The 18,669-nt window shown below is 43.6% G+C and overlaps 1 protein-coding gene across 2 annotated transcripts; it reads right to left on the bottom strand.

Annotated features, from left to right (window-relative positions):
• Positions 1 to 775: 775 nt before the first annotated feature.
• orc1 (origin recognition complex, subunit 1) lies at positions 776 to 18,269 on the bottom strand. Of its 2 annotated transcripts, none has more exons than XM_004569338.2 (17): positions 17,991 to 18,269; positions 16,109 to 16,233; positions 14,931 to 15,103; positions 14,424 to 14,856; positions 12,894 to 13,146; positions 10,537 to 10,599; positions 10,121 to 10,222; positions 6,811 to 7,054; positions 6,627 to 6,733; positions 6,114 to 6,215; positions 5,802 to 5,973; positions 5,352 to 5,459; positions 3,578 to 3,727; positions 3,055 to 3,174; positions 2,788 to 2,957; positions 2,602 to 2,689; positions 776 to 1,145 (listed from the first exon to the last, which is right to left on the bottom strand). In XM_004569338.2, the coding sequence occupies exons 1-17, from the start codon at positions 18,083 to 18,085 to the stop codon at positions 951 to 953; spliced, it is 2,700 nt and encodes an 899-aa protein (XP_004569395.2). In that variant the 5' UTR covers positions 18,086 to 18,269; the 3' UTR covers positions 776 to 950. The 2 variants fall into 2 exon arrangements, with proteins under 2 accessions (XP_004569395.2, XP_076731991.1); XM_076875876.1 differs by lacking the exon at positions 17,991 to 18,269 and adding an exon at positions 17,380 to 17,492.
• Between the last annotated feature and the right edge of the window lie 400 nt (positions 18,270 to 18,669).

Genomic DNA, 18,669 nt, shown 5'->3' with positions numbered 1-18,669 from the left:
TGATAGTTATCTATTTAAGAAAGGGGGGGGGGGGCAGGAGGGGGAAGAGAATAAAGATATGATGCACCAATGCAGACCATGTAAGGTAAAGACCCTACAATAACACAGAAAAAAACACAACAATCATATGACCCCCTGTCTGCAATGGGAAGGAAAAAGTCCCCTTTAACAGGAAGAAATCAGGCAGTATGTACAAACACTTTATGGTGTCTGTACATACTGCTGGTTCAGGGTAGAGCAGTTCATCTACTAACTGGAAGGTTGATGACTTGATCCCTGACTATTGTGGTCTGCATGCCAAATATCCTTTGTCAAATGAGATTTATTTCTTCTCGAAAACCACATAATATCTTAAATCACATATACCACATAGGTCAAAAACAAAAAATAAACATGTAGGTCACAAAACCTACAGCAGAAGCACAACACTTAAATTCATTTGTTTGTAGCTGCAGATTATTGCCATTAAACAAACATGGGTTTGTGTTAATGAACAACTTGTGTAATGTACAAAATGTGGATATGCTACATAATGATTACCAAAAAAAGTATTCCTTGGTTCATAGAGAAAAGAGTTGTGCTTCAGTGAATCTGCAACATGGTCCACAGTCATGATGGTGATGCGTTTTCCATATTAAACTCTCATCAAACTCTGCTAGCAGAGAAGCATCTTTAAGTTTCTTTACAGCTTGAGTGTTCCTGATCCCTAAAGTGCAGCTAAAACTCTAAAGAAACTATAATCAAAGAGGTTTTAATATTACTCCAAGAAAGCAACTGAGGGATTAGTAGAATTTTATTGTACATTTAAGACAAACATAAAAAATAAAATCCAGAGACAGAAGAAAATCTTCCAGTAAAATTGGGGACAAAGATTTAAGCTCATAACTAAAATCCGTGGACGAGGGTTCACTTTTCTGTCATTGTTCAGTTTGTGTGAAAGACTCCCCCCTTCAGTCAGCTTTCAAGGCATAAAAGATGTCATCCTGGCTGACGTTGAGTCGGATGTGCTGCAGGACTCCCAGGTGACTCGGTTCCAGCAGCAGCAGCCTGCAGGCTCCCAGACGCTGACAAACAGCCAGACCCTCCGAGACACCGATGGGCCGAAGACCTTCAATCCGACAGAGAGCTTGGTGCTGCACGAACACCTGGCATACAAAACACAAGGGGACCTGATGTTGCATTTCAAGTTGAGACACAGCACTCCAATTCCACAGTGCAATGTGAAAGTGGACTGTGTTAAAATGACACAATCAGCTACAATTGTTATCTTTATGTGTAGCCTTTTAAGCTTATAACTGTAGAAAATTTGGGCTGCAATTATTGTAGTAACCGAGTTAACTATTGATGTTTGTTGTGTTATCTGTCAATCATCACACATTTTGTTTGAGGGAAAAAAGGTTTATAAGTTGAAACATTCATGGAATTGGCAAACAGGCAAAGAGAGCTAAAGCTGCCTATTACAAGTTTTAAATCCCCATTTTAAAAAAGGTCCTACTTTTAACGATTTCTGTGCTAATATAACCCTAATTAAGAGGATATCAGGTTAGTTAAGTAGCTGAGAGGATTAATTCATTTCAGCAGGTTTAAATTAAATTAACAAGTGCACTAGAAGGGTAACAATGAGAAACCCCAACACAGGGATGGTTTTGCAGGAAGCGGAAACTGAAATTTTTCCCTCCTCATCTTTTCTGACCAGCGTACTACTGGTTGCATGACACCCTCTAGTGGTCCCTATGCTCACTGCCATGGAGCAAGACTGGCCTTTGCCATAGAGAACCAGAACTGGCAGGTACATTGATGCTTTTTACAGAATACAGCAGGCTCATTCTAAACACATGTGACAAACATAAAAAGACTGGAGAATCTGTACAGAAAATTATGCTGCCTGTTACATCGTTCAGCATGACTGATGGGTCATGCTGAGGTGGACCAGTGATGGTCTGGTAAAACACAGGCATGGAGGGATGCACAGACCGCTACAGGATAGGCAACAGCCCTGAGGGCCACTAGGATTTGGGATGAAATCATTGGACCCATTGTCAGACTCTAAAATGAGGCAGTACCAAGGCTTATTTAGAGAGAATATACAGGAAGTTCCTGGATGATGAAGGAAGTTATTCCAATGCAACATCCTCTGGATATTATGCAAGCATCACTGCCATTGTCACTGAAATCGACACGCATTTCATTCTTTAGGACACTGCAGAGATCTCTCTCATTCACCTCCAGTTAACGACGACTGGAGCTGGGTAAGCTGAAAGCCCAGTGATTTATCATCATAACAGATGAGTTTTGTACATGTGTGATGTACTGTGATAGACTGCACAGAGATAGACAGTACAGACTGTAATCTAAATAAAGATGTAGGCCTGTGTTTCTGAGCTCATCTAATTCCTCACAGAACATCCAGCCAAACATGATTTCTAGATTATGAATGAATATCTGTATTCATGTTAGATTTAAGGTCTGTGTTTTATTCTTTAAATGTGTATTTATTGAAGCCTTTAAAAAAGTAAATCAACTTATGGATTCGTTTCATATACAGTCTATAGAGGCTTGTTGGTTTTGTTTTAGTAACTTTAGTTGTTTTATATTTCTCACCTGTTGGAAAGTCGCCTCTTCCAATCCCAGCCGCCTAAACTCTGCAATAGCAGCTCTGAGGAAGAGCTGCTCCTGTGTTGACGCACACCTGAAAAAAAACAAACCACATCAGTCACTTCTCCTCACAGCTGCCAATGCACATCTCTACAGCGTGCATTACTAAAGTGACCAAAGGTTTGGTCTCACCTGATGGCAGTGATGTAGGCAGAGGAAAACATCTCATTCAGTGCTTCCATCACGTGACTCATTCCCACCAATCCTGTGGAGGAAGGGTCAGCAGCTGAGTGCTCACAGATCTCCGTTGCCCGCCGACAGATGTCCAAACATCGGCGAGCATCACCGGACAGAGCGGCCACCTGCCAGATATGAGGGACACGGACGTGACTTGACGGTGGGCAGGTGAGTACACAACAGAACGGGTGAGACTGCATTAAAGACAATCTGGTTGCCAACCTTCCTGGACACCAACTGCAGAGCGTCCTCCTCAAAGGCCTTCAACTTGTTCAGCCTGGACATGATGATCTCCTGCAACTGCTTGAAGCTGTACGGCTGGAATGACATCCTGGTCAAACCCTGGAAGCAGCAATGCAAATGATCAGTGGCTTTTAGTTTATGTTTTTTTCTTACAAGTCATCTGAATGAGATATTTAGTTGTTGTATTAATATTCAGATATTCAAAGGGCTGAAAAGCAAAATAAGTAGGAGAAGAAATGATCTCGAAAAGACAGGAAGTAAAGTGATGTCAAATTGTTTAACACAGTCTTGAATGAGAATTACACAAGTGCATTTCTGTTGCTACTACTTTGTCACAGCTTCAGCTTGTGTCCATGTGAGGGCAGGAACATAAATCAGCCGGTAAATTGCGGCTTTGGCTTCATGCTCAAATCTTTTTACCACACAGCAGTGACCTTTAAACCATCATTCATAGTATTGCTGTCAGGGAATGTAAAGAATAGCAGTGTTTAATCAGTCTCACCAGTCTACTGGCCACTCTGTTGATCATGATTCTCTCGGGCAGATCCATTGTGTTGGCGATGGTCAGCACCACCAGGCGAGCATGACGCCGTGTGGGCCAATCGAACAGGTTGTACATCACGTTCTGCTTCCTCGTCCACAGCAGGTCTAACTAAAGCGGGCCGAAACAAAAAATATAGTACAGGATGGTTATTCTGCTATCACAATTCTTAGTTAAAAGTGACAGACAAGCACACAGGCTCTATACATGGTGTGAGCAGGCACCATTTCCTGAGAAACCTGGGGTTCTGCAACATGTTTAGCAAAAATTATCCATCCATCCTCTTCCCGCTCATCCTTACAGGGGAAAGGGTTACGGGTGGGAGGGGGCTGAAGCCTATCCCAGCTATCATAGGGTGAGAGGCGGGGAACACCCTGGATAGGTCACCAACCTAACACAGGGCTAACACAGAGACAGAACAAACGGTTATCCAGTATGATTTATATTACTAATTAGAGTAATATCGGCCTCTGTGATGAACATATCCCAACCAGACATGAACTTGTTAAAACTAAATAGACTATATTTCCAAATATGGGTCAGACATTGTGGTTGGACGACAAAGTCCGGTTTATAGACTCGGGTCTGTTTTATCCCAAAGATGTTCTATATAGCTGAGTGGAGACTCTGTGTAGGCCAGTCCAGTTCTACCGCACCAAACCTGCTCATGCAGGTCTTTATAGATCTTGCTTTGTGCAGTGGTGTGCAGGAAGGAGCCACCCCCAAACTGTTCCAACGTAGTTGGGAGCATGAAATCGATCAAAATGTCTCGTTCTGCTGAAGCATTAAGAGTTCCTTTCTCTGGAACTACAAACATGCATGATTTGTTCCTCCAGGAAACACGTCTTCTCTGCTCTACAGTCCAGTGCTGACATGCTTTACACCTCTGCGTTCATTGCTTTGCAGTGTGCTTCATGATTTAACCATTGTATGCAGCTGCATGGGTTTCAATGGAAAGCTGTCTACACACAGTTCTCGAGCTAATCTGAGTTTAGAGGTCTATAGCGACTGACTCTACAGAGCGTTGCTGACCTCTGGACACCACGCAACTCAGCCTTCGCTGACCCTACTTAGTGATTTTATGTGGCTTTCCACTTTGTGCCTGAGTTGTCATAACACCACAAACAGCTGATTGTGGAATATTTAATATCAAGGAAACTTCACGACTGTACTTGATGTGCAGATGGCATCGTATCACAGTATGAAATTCATAGCTCCTGAGAGCAACCTACATTTCTTGGACTATTAGGCAGAATACCAGTTACCTTGTGATAAATGGTGAACAAGGGAATGTGAAGTCAGGGGCTTTGCTCACAGAATATAATTTAAGAATGCTGAACTTGTTCTCACGCCGCACGGTGGCATGGTGGTTAGCACTGTTAGCACCTCACAGGGAGAAGGTCCTGAGTCGACTTTCTGTGTGGAGTTTGCATGTTCCTCATGTGTCTCTGTGGGTTCTCTCCGGGTACTCCGGCTTCCTCCACAGTCCACAGACATGCGGTTACTAGGGTTGGGTTAATTGGTGACTCTAAATTGCCCATATTTGTCAATGTACGTGCACATAGTTATCTATCTCTGTGTTAGCACTGTGGCACACTGTTGATATACTGAGGGTGTCCCCTGCCTTTTGCTCTATTGTAGCTGGGATAAGCTCCGGGCCCCCATGACTATGATAAGGATAAGCGGAAAAAATTTCCTCTTTAAAAGAAAAAAAAAAAAAAAAAATTGTTCTTACTTCATCCACGAGCATCACAATAGTCTCCTTCCTGGGCGCTAAGTTGCTGAATCTCTTTTCCAGCAGAACTGCTGCGTGGTCAGGTGTGGCTTTCTGACCAGTCAGTTTCTGCAGGGATGAGATAAATAAATGAGACGTTACTACGGCAGGTCAGCAGATAGCCCATGTGTCATTGGCCAGCACAATGAACCCCGAGCTGCCCCCATGCATTAATCACAAGTCTGTGAATGTTGGATAAAAGCACATAGGGATAGATAGCACTGTACACACACACACACACACACACACACACACACACACACACACACACACACACACACACACACACACACACACACACACACACACACACACACACACACACTGAAGAGTAAGTTGGTGAAGTGATAAAGCAAAATGATTATTACTTGACTAAAGCCTGCAGCGGCTGTGAAAAAGCTTCATTCCCACCTGTAGGATTTGGACGTAGGCCTGGTGTGGGTCTGTCATTTTCATCCCATTGATCTCGATGAAGTGGAATGAAGGGATTTCGTCCATGTCAGCTGCGTGCTGCAGACAGCGAATCACCTCATGAACTGTCGCTGTCTTTCCAGTTCCTGGCACACCAGAGATGTACATGCACCTGTAATAAAACAAAATCCCACAGTTTTTCAAAAAAAAGACAAAACAAACAAACAAAAAAAAAAACAACAGCCTCGAGACACGTAGACCCTGAAGTGTGCAGATGCGACTCCAGTAAGACTGCTAAAAGCTTTCTCTCACCCTCCTGTGTTGTCAATGATCTTGCTTTCCACAAAGCTGTAGATGTCCTGAAACTCCTGCTCCCTGCAGGGCAGAGACTCTGGCACCGATGACACATGCAGCCTGATAAAAGAGGAAGAACTCATTATAATACAACAGTTTCAATTTCAGTCGATCCGCAAGGAAACTTTTACTGCACCAACTCTCCATCTTCTACTTCGTGACTGCAACGTGCTTTACTACAGCCCTCTTTCACACATATGCGACTAAAAGGTCAGCTGCAGACACAATAACACAGTTGTTCCTGTTTGACTTTCAAGGACACTCAAAGTCCACCTGACGGGTGCATGCATTGTTGCTGCACTGTGGTTGCGGTTCAAAGAAAAGAAGAAAAGAAAAAAGGTCCACGGCTGTATCTTTATCATACAACATGGATACGCATGAAGCGTCATGCTCACCATCCGATGTGTCTGCACCGCAACAAAGAAAGTTTAGTTTTCTGAGTCCTTTCACTTGTGTCTACCGTGAGCTCACCTGGCTCTGGCTTCCTCCAGGATGTTAGCCGGCTGTTGGGTCTGCAGGGACCTGATGGGGATGCTGGGCGTGGCGTGACGGGGGGTTTTGGGCGTTCCCGGCGAGATCTGTAGAAATAGGAGAGAGATGGTGAGAAAGTGGTGATCTCATGTCTGAATATCAGTGTGCGTCTGGTCTTCATCACCTTCTTTGCGGGAGTTCTTCGTTGTGTTCTCGCTGAGGAGTAAGATTTCCTTTTTGAACGAGAATTGCCAGAACCCGTTGCAACATATCGGAACTTCTTCGCTGACACTTGATCATCAATATTCGGCCCATCCTCATCTTGACCCTCCTCTTCGCTGCTGCTCAGCAAGTCATTCTTAGATGGAACAAACTCATCCTCTTCCTCTCCGGATGAGTTTAGGTCCTGATCGTTTTCCAGAAGATTCCTGATGGAACACATAACAGACACCCTTAAGATTTACGAGTCCTTTTTCACTTTGTTAATGTTTGATTCTGGTGGTGCTACGAAGCCAAAACACAGACTACATAAGACTGACACAAGTTAAAAAAATAAAACAACAGAAAGGGTGTGAACGATAAAATGATCATTTGAAACAAATCGTGTTAATTCAAGCTTCAAGCAGCAGTAATGGTGCCCTCACACCTTTAATCCAGGTATTTCTTATTGCTTGAAATGTTTTAAGGCCTGGAAGCTTACTGGCCCTTATAAATAAATTATGCACACTGTGTGGTTTCAAACAACGCTCACTAATTATACTTAATTTTGCTCCACATATTCATGCGTGACTTTATGATGTAGCAATCACTGGACAAGAGGTGGGGTACACCCTGCACAGGTCGGCAGCCTGATGCACAAAGACAATCCTTCACTTTCACATTCACACTTATGCATAATTTAGATGTAATTAACTTCAGAGGAAGCCGGTGTACCTGGAGAGAACATGCAAACTCCACACAGAAAGGCCTCGACTAGTTGGTTGAGTCAAACTCAGAACGTTCAACTTTCCATTCAATTCAGGTTTATTTATACGCATGATCTGATATCGTCGTGTTGGTGTTGTTCCCAGATCAACATAGCAAGTGACCAATCAGAACGTTGTGACGTCATACTTTTGCGACTTCGGGAAAAACCGCCGTAAAACAAAAAACTGTACTGCGAGAAACCGCCTCTGTCCGCCGATCAACGGATCCTGACCCTTTAATAAACGCTAAGCAGAATTGATATTGTCCTTGGAACGTTGGAATTTCATAAATGCACGAATGGCTTGGCGCGCCGAAGAATAACGCCACAACAATGTGATTGGTCACTTGCAATGTTGTTCCAGGAACAACACCCACACGACGATATCAGATCATCCTTATTTATACAGCCTAATGCTCTTCTACCTTTAAATATCCTAGGAACCCCAAGTAAGCCTGAAGTCCAAGAGAGAAGTGCTCTAATGGGCTGATATGGTACTTTAAGGTCATTAAGATAAGATGGGGCCTGACTATTCAAGGCCTTGCATGTGAGGAGAAACAGTGCTAACCATCACGCTGCACACACACGGACACAAACAAATTCGCCATCAGAAAGTCAATGGCAAACTATAAGCCAGTTGCACAAGTTGCCATTAAGTGTGGGATTTACCAGTGAGATGCTCTGTCATTGCTGCCGTTTCGCAAAGACCTGAACCGCCTCAGCCGAATCAAGACTAGCTAAGGATACCGACTACGAAATGGAGCAATCGTCAGCACCTCCGCCACATGGATGACACCGAGCTGTATGCCAAGAGTGAATGACACATCAGTTAACCGATCCACACCAGTGGATACTACACCAACAACACTGGAGTGTAGTCACATGGTAACAAGGATAGGGAAGGCAGTCAGAACTACCAGAAGGCAACATTGCAGACAGCTAAAAGTACCTTGGAATACCACAGGCAAATGGAAAGCACGAAAGGGCCGCTAGGAAAGCTGCAACCAAGAACAAGATCCGGGCAATTAACATCTATGCCCTGCCAGTCACAAGATATCCTGCTGAGATAATAAGCTGGCAAAAGAAGGAGACAGAAGCCACTGACAACAAGACAAGAAAGCTCCTTGTCATCCATGGAGGGTTTCACCCAAACTCCAGCATCCTGAGAATGTGTGCTAAGTGAAAGGAACGAGGGTGAGTACTAGTGGGTGTCAGAACCAACAACCAGGATGAAACAAACATCCGTGATCATCAAGAAGATGATGTGTGCATTATGAATACCTCAGGCAGCAGAAACTTGAGAAAGAACAGGCCCCTGCACGGTATGTACCACTGGCAAATAGAGGAGGTGGCTGACATCCAGAAATCCTACCAGTGGCTGGACAAAGCTGGACTGAAAGACAGCACAGAGGCACTAATCATGGCAGCACAAGAACAAGCTCTGAGCACAAGATCCATAGAGGCTGGGGTCTATCACACCAGGCAAGACCCCAGGTGCAGGCTGTGTAAAGATGCCCCAGAGACAATCCAGCACATAACAGCAGGGTGCAAGATGCTAGCAGGCAAGGCATACATGGAACGCCATAACAAGTCGCCGGCATAGCGTACAGAAACATCTGTGCCGTGCCGAGTGTGGCCTGGAATATATGCCCCTAGGGTGGCTGAGAATGACCGAGCTAAGATCCTGTGGGTCTTGTAGACACAGATGGACAAACTGGTGATGGCTAACCAACCGATCATACTAGTGCTGAATAAGTAGAGGAAGAAGGCTGTGGTGATAGATCCAACTGTGCCAAGCAACATCAGAAAGAAGGAACAGGAGAAGCTGGAGAAATACCTAGAGCTAACAGGGGAGCTAAAGAAGATATGGAAGAAAGCAACTATGGTCCCCGTGGTAAGTGGTGCACTTGGGACAGTGAAGCTTCCCCCAAACCAGCCAAGTGGCTCCAGCAGATTCCAGGAATGACATCCAAGATCTTTGTCCAGAAGAGCGTGATCCTAGGAATAGCAAAGGTACTGCACAGGATCTCAAGCTCTTAGGCCTCTGGCAGAGGACAATAATAATAATAATAATAATAATAATAATAATAATAATAATAATAATAATGGATTGCATTTATATAGCGCTTTTCGAGACCCTCAAAGCACTTTACAATACCACTATTCATTCACTCTCACATTCATACACTGGTGGAGGCAGCTACAGTTGTAGCCACAGCTGCCCTGGGGCAGACTGACAGAAGCGAGGCTGCCATATCGCGCCATCGGCCCCTCTGGCCACCACCAGTAGGCGGTAGGTGAAGTGTCTTGCCCAAGGACACAACGACCGAGACTGTCCGAGCCGGGGCTCGAACCGGCAACCTTCCGATTACAAGACGAACTGCCAACTCTTGAGCCACGATCCAAGTTTCAAGACTGCCTGCAGGGTCGTTTTGCATAACTGCACATACAAACAGGCACATGCATGCACTCTTTCACACCACTGTATGTAAAAATAAGAGAGATCCCATGGATCCACTTTTGCACTCACAGCTGTTTCTTGATGCGTGATGACACCACCATGGCCGACTTCCTCTTAGAGCTCCTCGGTGTTTCAGTGACCATTGGAGACTTTTCATTCTCCACCTCTGCTCTACACACACAACACATGGACGGGTATAAGAGGAACAGCCTGTAGTTTTTGGTTTAGTCTACACAAGGAAAACCACATCTTAAATTCAACGCATATATCAAATGCACAGTGTGTGTGACTTGTATGTGAATATGAATGTTAGTCAGGTGAACCTGGTTGATACTTCTCAGAGGAAAGTAGAACTGGATACAAACTGTAGCAAACCAAACATGTTGAAACAACAAGGATAAACAGGTCACGTTAGCATCACGCGGTGCTGTCTGTGTGCAGAGTGAAAGATTATGAAGGGTAAATGTATGGATGAGTGTACACACAGAAAACTGAGGACTGGCTCTTTAATGGTTTTCAGCTCTTTCTTTTGTGACACAGTTGTAGCTCTGTTTGAAAACACACAGGACTTGTTACAACATTTGAAAATCTCTCTAGACACTGAAAGGCTAATCACTTTAATATAGCTATCCAAACCTACATGGCTAATAACTGGTTGGGCCCCCCTTAGCAGCAACAACTGCAATTAAGCATTTGTGATAACTGGTAGTGAAGCACTGTGGAGGATTCTGACCCACTCATCTTTGCAAAATTGTTATAATTCAGCCACATTGGAGGGTTTTCCAGCATGAAACACCCTTTTAAGGTCATGCCATTCAAAGGTGGACTTTGGATCATTGTCCTGCTGCAGACCTGAGGTGTGCTTCAGCTTGAGGTCACAAACAGATGGCTGGACTTTGTCCTTCAGGGTGTTTTGGCAGACAGCAGCATTCATGGTTCATTTACCACAGCAAGTCTTCCAGGTCCTGACCTGCCCCAGACCATCACACTACCACCATCACATCCAGCTGTTAGTATGATCTTCCTTTTCTGAAATGCTGTTACTATCATGAGATGTAATGTGAAACACACCTTCCAAAAAGTTCAACTTTTGTCTCTTCATCCACACAATATTTCGCACCAACTTTTAGGATATTCTTGCCATGCCGGCCATTTCTTGCCTAGTCTCTTTCTTATGGTAGAGTCACCATAAGAAGGGGAGGGGGTCACTTTTCCCCACACAGGGCTATGTAGGTTTGGATCCCCCCCTTTTAATAATAAACACCTTTATTTAGTAAGTGCATGTTTGTTGTCTTTGTCAAATGTTTCAGAGCATCAAACAACAACAAATACTAAAGTGTGACAAACATAAAAAAGAGGATATCAGTAAGTAGGGATGGGTATCGTTTAGGTTTTATCTGATACCGGTGCCAAATCGGTACTTTTGAAACGGTGCCGGTGCTCAAACGGTGCTCGAACCGGTGCTTAAAGAATGGAGAACACAAAATTGGTCCAAAAACCTCTCATGTTCAGCTGGTTTTTTGTAAAAAGATAACAATGTTAGCCTTTTCTGCAGCTATAGGGCATATATGATATCACTCTTGGCTGGAAGCAGTGCTTAAACAATGGAAAAAACACAAACTTTGTCCTAAACCTCTCATGTTTAACTGTTTCCCTCTTTTTCTTTGGTCATTTTAGCCTTTTTGGCCAGGGTGAAGGGAGTATCTGCCATCAAACAAGAAGACAGCCGCATGTAGCTATGATGATGTTTGCTAGTTCACCTTACATGCATTAATGTAATAACGTGGTTAGCCTACTCAACGTAAATTACACACGAACAACATGAAGCTACTCACGCAGAGAAGAACGGCTGCTGCTGCCGTCAAATACGGCGCATTTCTCGGCTTTTAAAAAAAAAACGCTATGCGTCGCCAGGTGTTTCATCGGATTCTTGGTGTTACCTCCTTTGACAGCATCACAGTATCAGCTTAAAGCACTTGTTGCAGGCTGCTGAGTTTGCATATTTTGCTGTGAAGTACAGCCAGACTTTGACCGCTTCGCCTTGGACATTTTTAATCTGTAGCTCTGCTCTAACAGAACGTACGTACCTGGGCCCGCCTACTATCCTCGGAAACATAAAATGATTGGCTAGAAGTGTATCACAGCTCAGGAAAAAAAAGCACCGAAATAAAGCACCGAAATGTGCGCTGCTTTTCGGTCTGGTTACTACCGTTTATGTCAGAACCGGTGCCATCATGGCACCGGACACCGGTACCCATCCCTATCAGTAAGGGGGCAAACGCTTTTTCACACCACTGTATACTCTCCTTGGAGTGGCATCGCTTATCCTCTGTGTCCTAACCAAGATCTTTGTTGAACCAGTCACCATTTCATCACCTCCCAAGGACTGAAAGTGGCACCAGTGTGCTTGGTTTTATACCAGTTATCTCAGGTTTTAAACCAATAACCTAATTATGCTCACATTCCTTTGAACTGTTGTACCTGTTTTGACCTGTATAAAAATCAGGCTCCACCTCCTGAGCTACAACAACCCCTTCCACTACAAGTGTGTATGTTTACATCGAGTTTAAGTCATTTAAAAAAACTAAATATAGAAGCTTTCTTGTTTCAGCCGGTTTATCTTTGCATTTGAAAAGTTTAAAACAAGCAAAATCTAAACGGACCTTAAGCTGAAAGTAGGAAGCTGTGAGTGTCAATGAAAATCTCTTAATTTTTCAATCTTAACTTGAAATTCCCTAAACCTAACTTAGAGTTTCTACTGCATATTGTAAACTGTGTGACGGTTGAATTTACATAATTAAATGACTGGCTTTCAGTGTGTTGTGTGCGAGACGGCGCTGACCTTGTGGAGTCATCCTTGGCTGGTGACAGAGGGCTATCCGAATCAGAGAGTTTGTTGAGGAAGACAGATGAGGGGACACCACACCGAGCACCGGTGGGTCTGTGGGCCTTCCTCAGGGGTGTGAGGCTGTGGGTGACGGGCAGAGGATGAGCGGCAGAGGGAGGAAGCCTGCGAGTCAGTGTCACCTTTGATTCCAACTCTTCATTTAGCAGCTGACTCAGGACTTCTTCACCTGTCACTGACTTGTCTGGACCTGACAGGACAAAGATGGACAACAGAGTTTTATTCACTTAATGCAGTTTTATTTATATAGTGCCAAATCACAACAGCCGCTTCAAGGCGCTTCATATTGTAAGGTATTGGCCCCAAAACTTGGGATTCTGTTTACAATGTCAATAAATAAGAAAATGCAATGAATTGCAAATCTCTAACCCATATTTTATTCACAATTGAACAAATCAAAGGGCTAAAAAAGTGCTTTTAAATACATCTAAAATGAACATCGACTGCAGCAGGATTGGATTAAAAAGCTCAGAGACGTAAAGATGGGCATTGTCACTAAATCTGCAAATACGTCAACAAATTGTGGAAGAAATTCAGAAAAACGTTTCTCAACATAAAAGCCAAGACTTTGAATATCTTATCATCAAGGACACGGCCGAAAATCAGTCTTGGATTCCTGTAATCTGTGGGCTTTCAAACTTCACAGGACTCAGATCTGTCATGGAAATCATTGCGTGGGCTAGGAAGCTTCTAGAAAGCTTCCTCGTGAACATGATCCAGAAACACTTCGTCTTCTTTGGGTCGTAGGTGATTTAAAATGGACTGAGACAAAGTTGAAAACTGTTGCTTGGTCAAATAAATTGAAACTAGAAATTTGGGAGACAAGAATGCTGCATCGTCGGGACAAAAAGGAAGAGGGGCCATCAGTGAGTCTAAATCTCTGATAATATGAAGGTACATTAGTATTTATGGAACTGACTTGCACACCTGGAAAGGCACCGAAAATGCTGAAAGGCATCTACGGGGTTTAGAGAAACTTGCTCCTGTCAAACACATATTGGTTTTGTAGAAGGGTCCAGGGGCTGAACTGGCCTGGTCCAGGCCATTGGCCAATTGAAAACATTTACTGGATCATGAAACTATAAATATGACAATGATCCAGTTCTGCTGAGGAGCTAGAATCCTATATAAGATAAGAAGCGAGAAAATTCCTTTCTGGAAAAAGAAAAGAAGAAAAGAAGAAGAAGGTGGTATGCTACACAGTGACAAATATGGTCCAGGTGCTGGTGCCATCCAGAAATAACCTTTCTTCTTAATTTGACTTTTTTTGTTCTTAAAATCGTACATTTTCTCAGGTATTCTATGCTCGATTGTGAATAACAAATGGATTTATGCAGACTTGCAAATTCTTGCATTCTGGTTTTAATCAAACTTCACGACTTTTGGTATTAGAGATATATAAAAAGCCCTGTTGTTCTCTGGTACGACAAAGTGGTTGCATTTTAAAATCCTTGTGCGAACACTCACTGCTAAGCTCCAGTCTCTTTCGGACACCAGGCGTCCTGGCCGTGGCATTCCTCCTCTTGGCACTGAGGCATTTTGACGCTGACAGTTTAGTGGCCGAGTGAAGTGACTCAGCCTCGACATTGGCAGGTGTACCTACACTGCTGCAGCCAACTTCCCCTAATGACGCCTTCTGCATTATGGCGTGGTCCGGTGTGGGTAGGACACGCCGAGAGGGTCCTCTGGGGGTGGCTGCAGACTGGGAGCAAGAAGGTGATATCGGGAGGGAGGGTTTAAGACAGGAAGGAGGTGAAGAAGCAGGTGCTGGCTCAGCGGGAGACTCCATCACGGTCGAGTTCACCACCCCGAAGACCTTGGAGTCCCAGGACAACTTCACGTACAGGGTATCTTTGTCAGAGGAGTCAGGGAACGGGTCATTGCTGTCGAGGTGCTTCACCTTGGAGATAAAGGAAGGAAATTAAACATTTTCGCATTTGACTTTAAAGCATTTGTGATTTAAATGAAGCTCACCTTCACAGGCCTGAGGATGGACTCGACGTTGACCTCATTATCACAATTACGACATTCATAGTAGAAGATCTCCTGCGGATGAGGCTCTCTGCCAAGCAATTTCAGTTTGTTGACAGGCAATTCAGACACACGCATGAACCACTGAACTACTGCCTTCATCTGTTGCCCATTCTCTGGAAGAGACAGGCACAAGACAAAGAAAGTCAGTGTCTCAAAGTGGAACAGAGTAAATATCAAGTTAGGCCATTTGAGATTAGTCTCGAGTTGTTTTAGTCCAACTGAAGTCCAAGAAAGTCAAGTCGCGTTCTAAATTATTCTAAATCCATTACTATTTGAAACAAGACCATTTCAAGTGTCCACTAATATGATCTCAGACTTAAGATAGCCAAGAGACATTCAATGATTGATAGTGTTGGAGTTGATTGCTCAGGGCTCGCAAAATTGCTAGCCCGACGTCCCGGAGCTAGCGATATCTCCGGTCGGACGACCAAAATCTATCTCAGCCCCGCCCGTCGGGTTATCATGTAGCATGTAGCCCGATGGGCGGGCTACATAATCAGCAAGATCACATTCAGGCACAAAGACATTTAAAAACACATAAAACTATAAAACAGTACTTAAACAATTTACAGAGCTTTTTATTAATAACAATTTTACAAAATAGCAGAAACATATTTTCCTTACCTAATCATTATCAATAAAGTATTCAACAAATACACAGCCATGTGACAGCAGCAAAGTAAACCGAGGAAAATAGGTTTCACTCATACACATGAAATATCTCAGCCCCGCTATCATATAGCCCGACGGGCGGGGCTGAGATAGATTTTGGTCGTCCGACCGGAGATATCACTAGCTCCGGGATGTCGGGCTAGTGATTTTGCGAGCCCTGATTGCTCCTTGGGTTATTCAAGTCTAAAATAATGTATCATCGTTTAAGGCAAGTCCAGCTCAGGACTCAAGTTGCCAAAGTCGATGTCAATTCATAAAAACAATTAATTTTAAAAAGCTGTTTGTCAAACTTGAGACACGTCCATGTCAGCTTGAGGGTCAGAACCAAATCTGTCTTGAGTTAAGTCCCAAATCAGAGCCTAAGTTATTTGTCATCAGTTGAGAAAAGTACACGTCAGGTCCTTGGTTAGCTGAGCCAGCTCCAAGCTTGTGTGAATACGACTCACCATCACCATACAGCCTGGTAACTTTGGCCACATATGGGTTGTCTTCATCATACCCCTCTATGAGGATGTGTTGGCCTGTGTTGATGATGATTTTTGAGAGACCCTCCACACTGATCGCAAAAGAGCTGAAACAAACGGGAGAAAAGAAACAATCAAAAACTACCGATTATGGGAGCAAGAACTGGAATCTCAAAATACAGCCAGATTGATCAATGGTGTCAAAACGCCTTTGTCATCTAGCAGATATTTGATTTCTGGTTTAGGGTTAAAATTTCAAAACGGGTCATTTCAAACGTCTTGATGCATTCTCAGTCATCCAGGAAAGTAAATCTCCAAAAGTTGATTCTGTTCATCTGGACGTAGCGTTTTGTTGGAGAAACGTTTCGTCACTCATCCAAGTGACTTCTTTCGTCTCAGCTGACTGCAGGTTTCCCCAATCTTATAAAGATTGCGCCAAAAATTGGTCCACCCCAAGGATCGGGTCCCCGACACAAACAGAGTAACATAGTGTACGCTGTTAAGTGCCAGGAGGATTGCCAGGATTTATACATCAGGGAAACCAAACAAACTCTGGCGAAGTGGATGGCACAACACAGAAGAGCTACCTCGTCAGGCCAGGACTCTGCAGTCTATTTACACCTACAGGCTAGTGGACACTCTTTCAATGATGAGGATGTAACATCCTGGACAGGGAGGAATGCTGGTGTGAGCAGGGAGTCAAGGAGGCCATTTACGTGAAAAGGGAAAGACCATCTCTGAATCGAGGAGGGGGCCTAAGGTTACATCTTTCACCATCTTACAATGCTGTGATCGCAGCCATTCCCCAACTCTCTGTGAATGGTACTCATGGCCATTGATCAGTGGTCTTTGACCAGTGGGTTTTGGTCAGTGGTTGTTGATCAATGGTAATGAGAATTTGCATAATTATGATTAAGGAACTGACCTCCCAATCCATTGTTCCTTCAATGGGCTGGTTTCAGTCATTATGCAAATGTACTGTTTATAAGATTGGGGAAACCTGCAGTCAGCTGAGACGGAAGAAGTCACTTGGATGAGTGACGAAACGTTTCTCCAACAAAACGCTACGTCCAGATGAACAGAATCAACTTTTGGAGGGTCATTTCAAAGCACCAAAACATAACTAACAAACTTCTGAAAATACACTTTAACAGTTCTTCTAGATTTCTATGGAAAGGAGGGTAGAGTACTTCCATCTGGTCACGACACCGGTGTGGATTTAAAGTCCACAAACAGTAAAAAACACACAGTACCGTAAAGCCAATGTGGCACACATTCCACGAGGCGTCATCAACCCATCACTAAAACTGTGCCCCCCTCCAGGCAAACAGTAACATGGTAGACTGCATTAAAACTGACTCCACCCATGAGCCCAGATTAGAGCTGTGATGTCCACAACACAGTTACCATCTTTGTACCTGGGAGAGTTCAATGCTGTGGACAAACTGCTAGCAACAAGTCAATAAAACAAACTATGGCAGTAAATTATATGTTAACTTTGTATGAGTGTCGACTTTGGTAACTTTGACATTTTTGTAACCACATCAAAGGCAAAGGCCGACAACATAAAGTGAAGAATAAGATCAAGGAGCGCTAGACTTTCCCTTCTTTAAAATAAACAGACAATTGTTGCCCCCAGCCCCAGGGATCGAGGGCTAGGGACAACAAAAGAGCACAATCACGCGGCCCACCACTGCCTTAAATGATTATCACATAGTTGTTGCTTGATAGTTTGTCATTCTACTTAATTCATCCGCAGGACTCTTATCTCCCTTAATTATTCCAACAGAAACATTTTTAACCATCACACTGAAAAGACGGAGCATAAAAAGCCATTTTTTAAGGTGGAAAAATAATTACTCACTCATAGTCGTGGGTTTTTAGCCTCCTGTTGAAGCTTCGTGCCCTTCCACTCCACTCATATACTCGTCTGATTTTCATTCGAGTGAAATATTTCATCCTGTTTCGTCTCTTTCAGCTCACACAGAGGACAAAATCACAACAACAAAAAACAAAGTAACCTTCTCCCCACCGCGAAGCCGATCTGCCCGATTCTCTGATTTAATCTACTGAAAATACAATACAGGACAGCAACGAGATTTCGCGCGAAAAATGCGTAGTTTCCGGTTTTCTTTTTCGTGTCTTGAGGATCCAACACTGGCGTCATGCTGCCCCCTGCTGATTACTCCAGCCCTTCGGGGTTGCGTCAGGACACCAGGCATGAACTTTCTGTAACTTTCTGCTTTGCTCTTCATTTGCTCTTCAAATGTCCTGGTAAATTCATGCCTGAACATTTTCTGGGTTTTTTTGTTTTGTTTTTTTACGGAAGTTCACTAAAGTAGTATACTTTGTCCTAAATGAACACTTTACAGTATAAAGTGACTTAAGACAAGATTTGTTGACTGTTAAGTAGTGCCATATGAATAAAACTGAACAGATCTAAAGAAGGTGTTTATTAGAACAGGACAGATGGGTGACTGCAGTCCTCTGAGCACAAGGCTGACAGGACTTCCCCCCATATAATGAATAAATAAAACATAAAA

Source organism: Maylandia zebra, linkage group LG17 (genome assembly GCF_041146795.1).
Source record: "Maylandia zebra isolate NMK-2024a linkage group LG17, Mzebra_GT3a, whole genome shotgun sequence".
NCBI lineage: Eukaryota > Metazoa > Chordata > Actinopteri > Cichliformes > Cichlidae > Maylandia > Maylandia zebra.
Note: the sequence above shows the minus strand (reverse complement) of the source record. Positions and strands in the feature narration are given on the sequence as shown.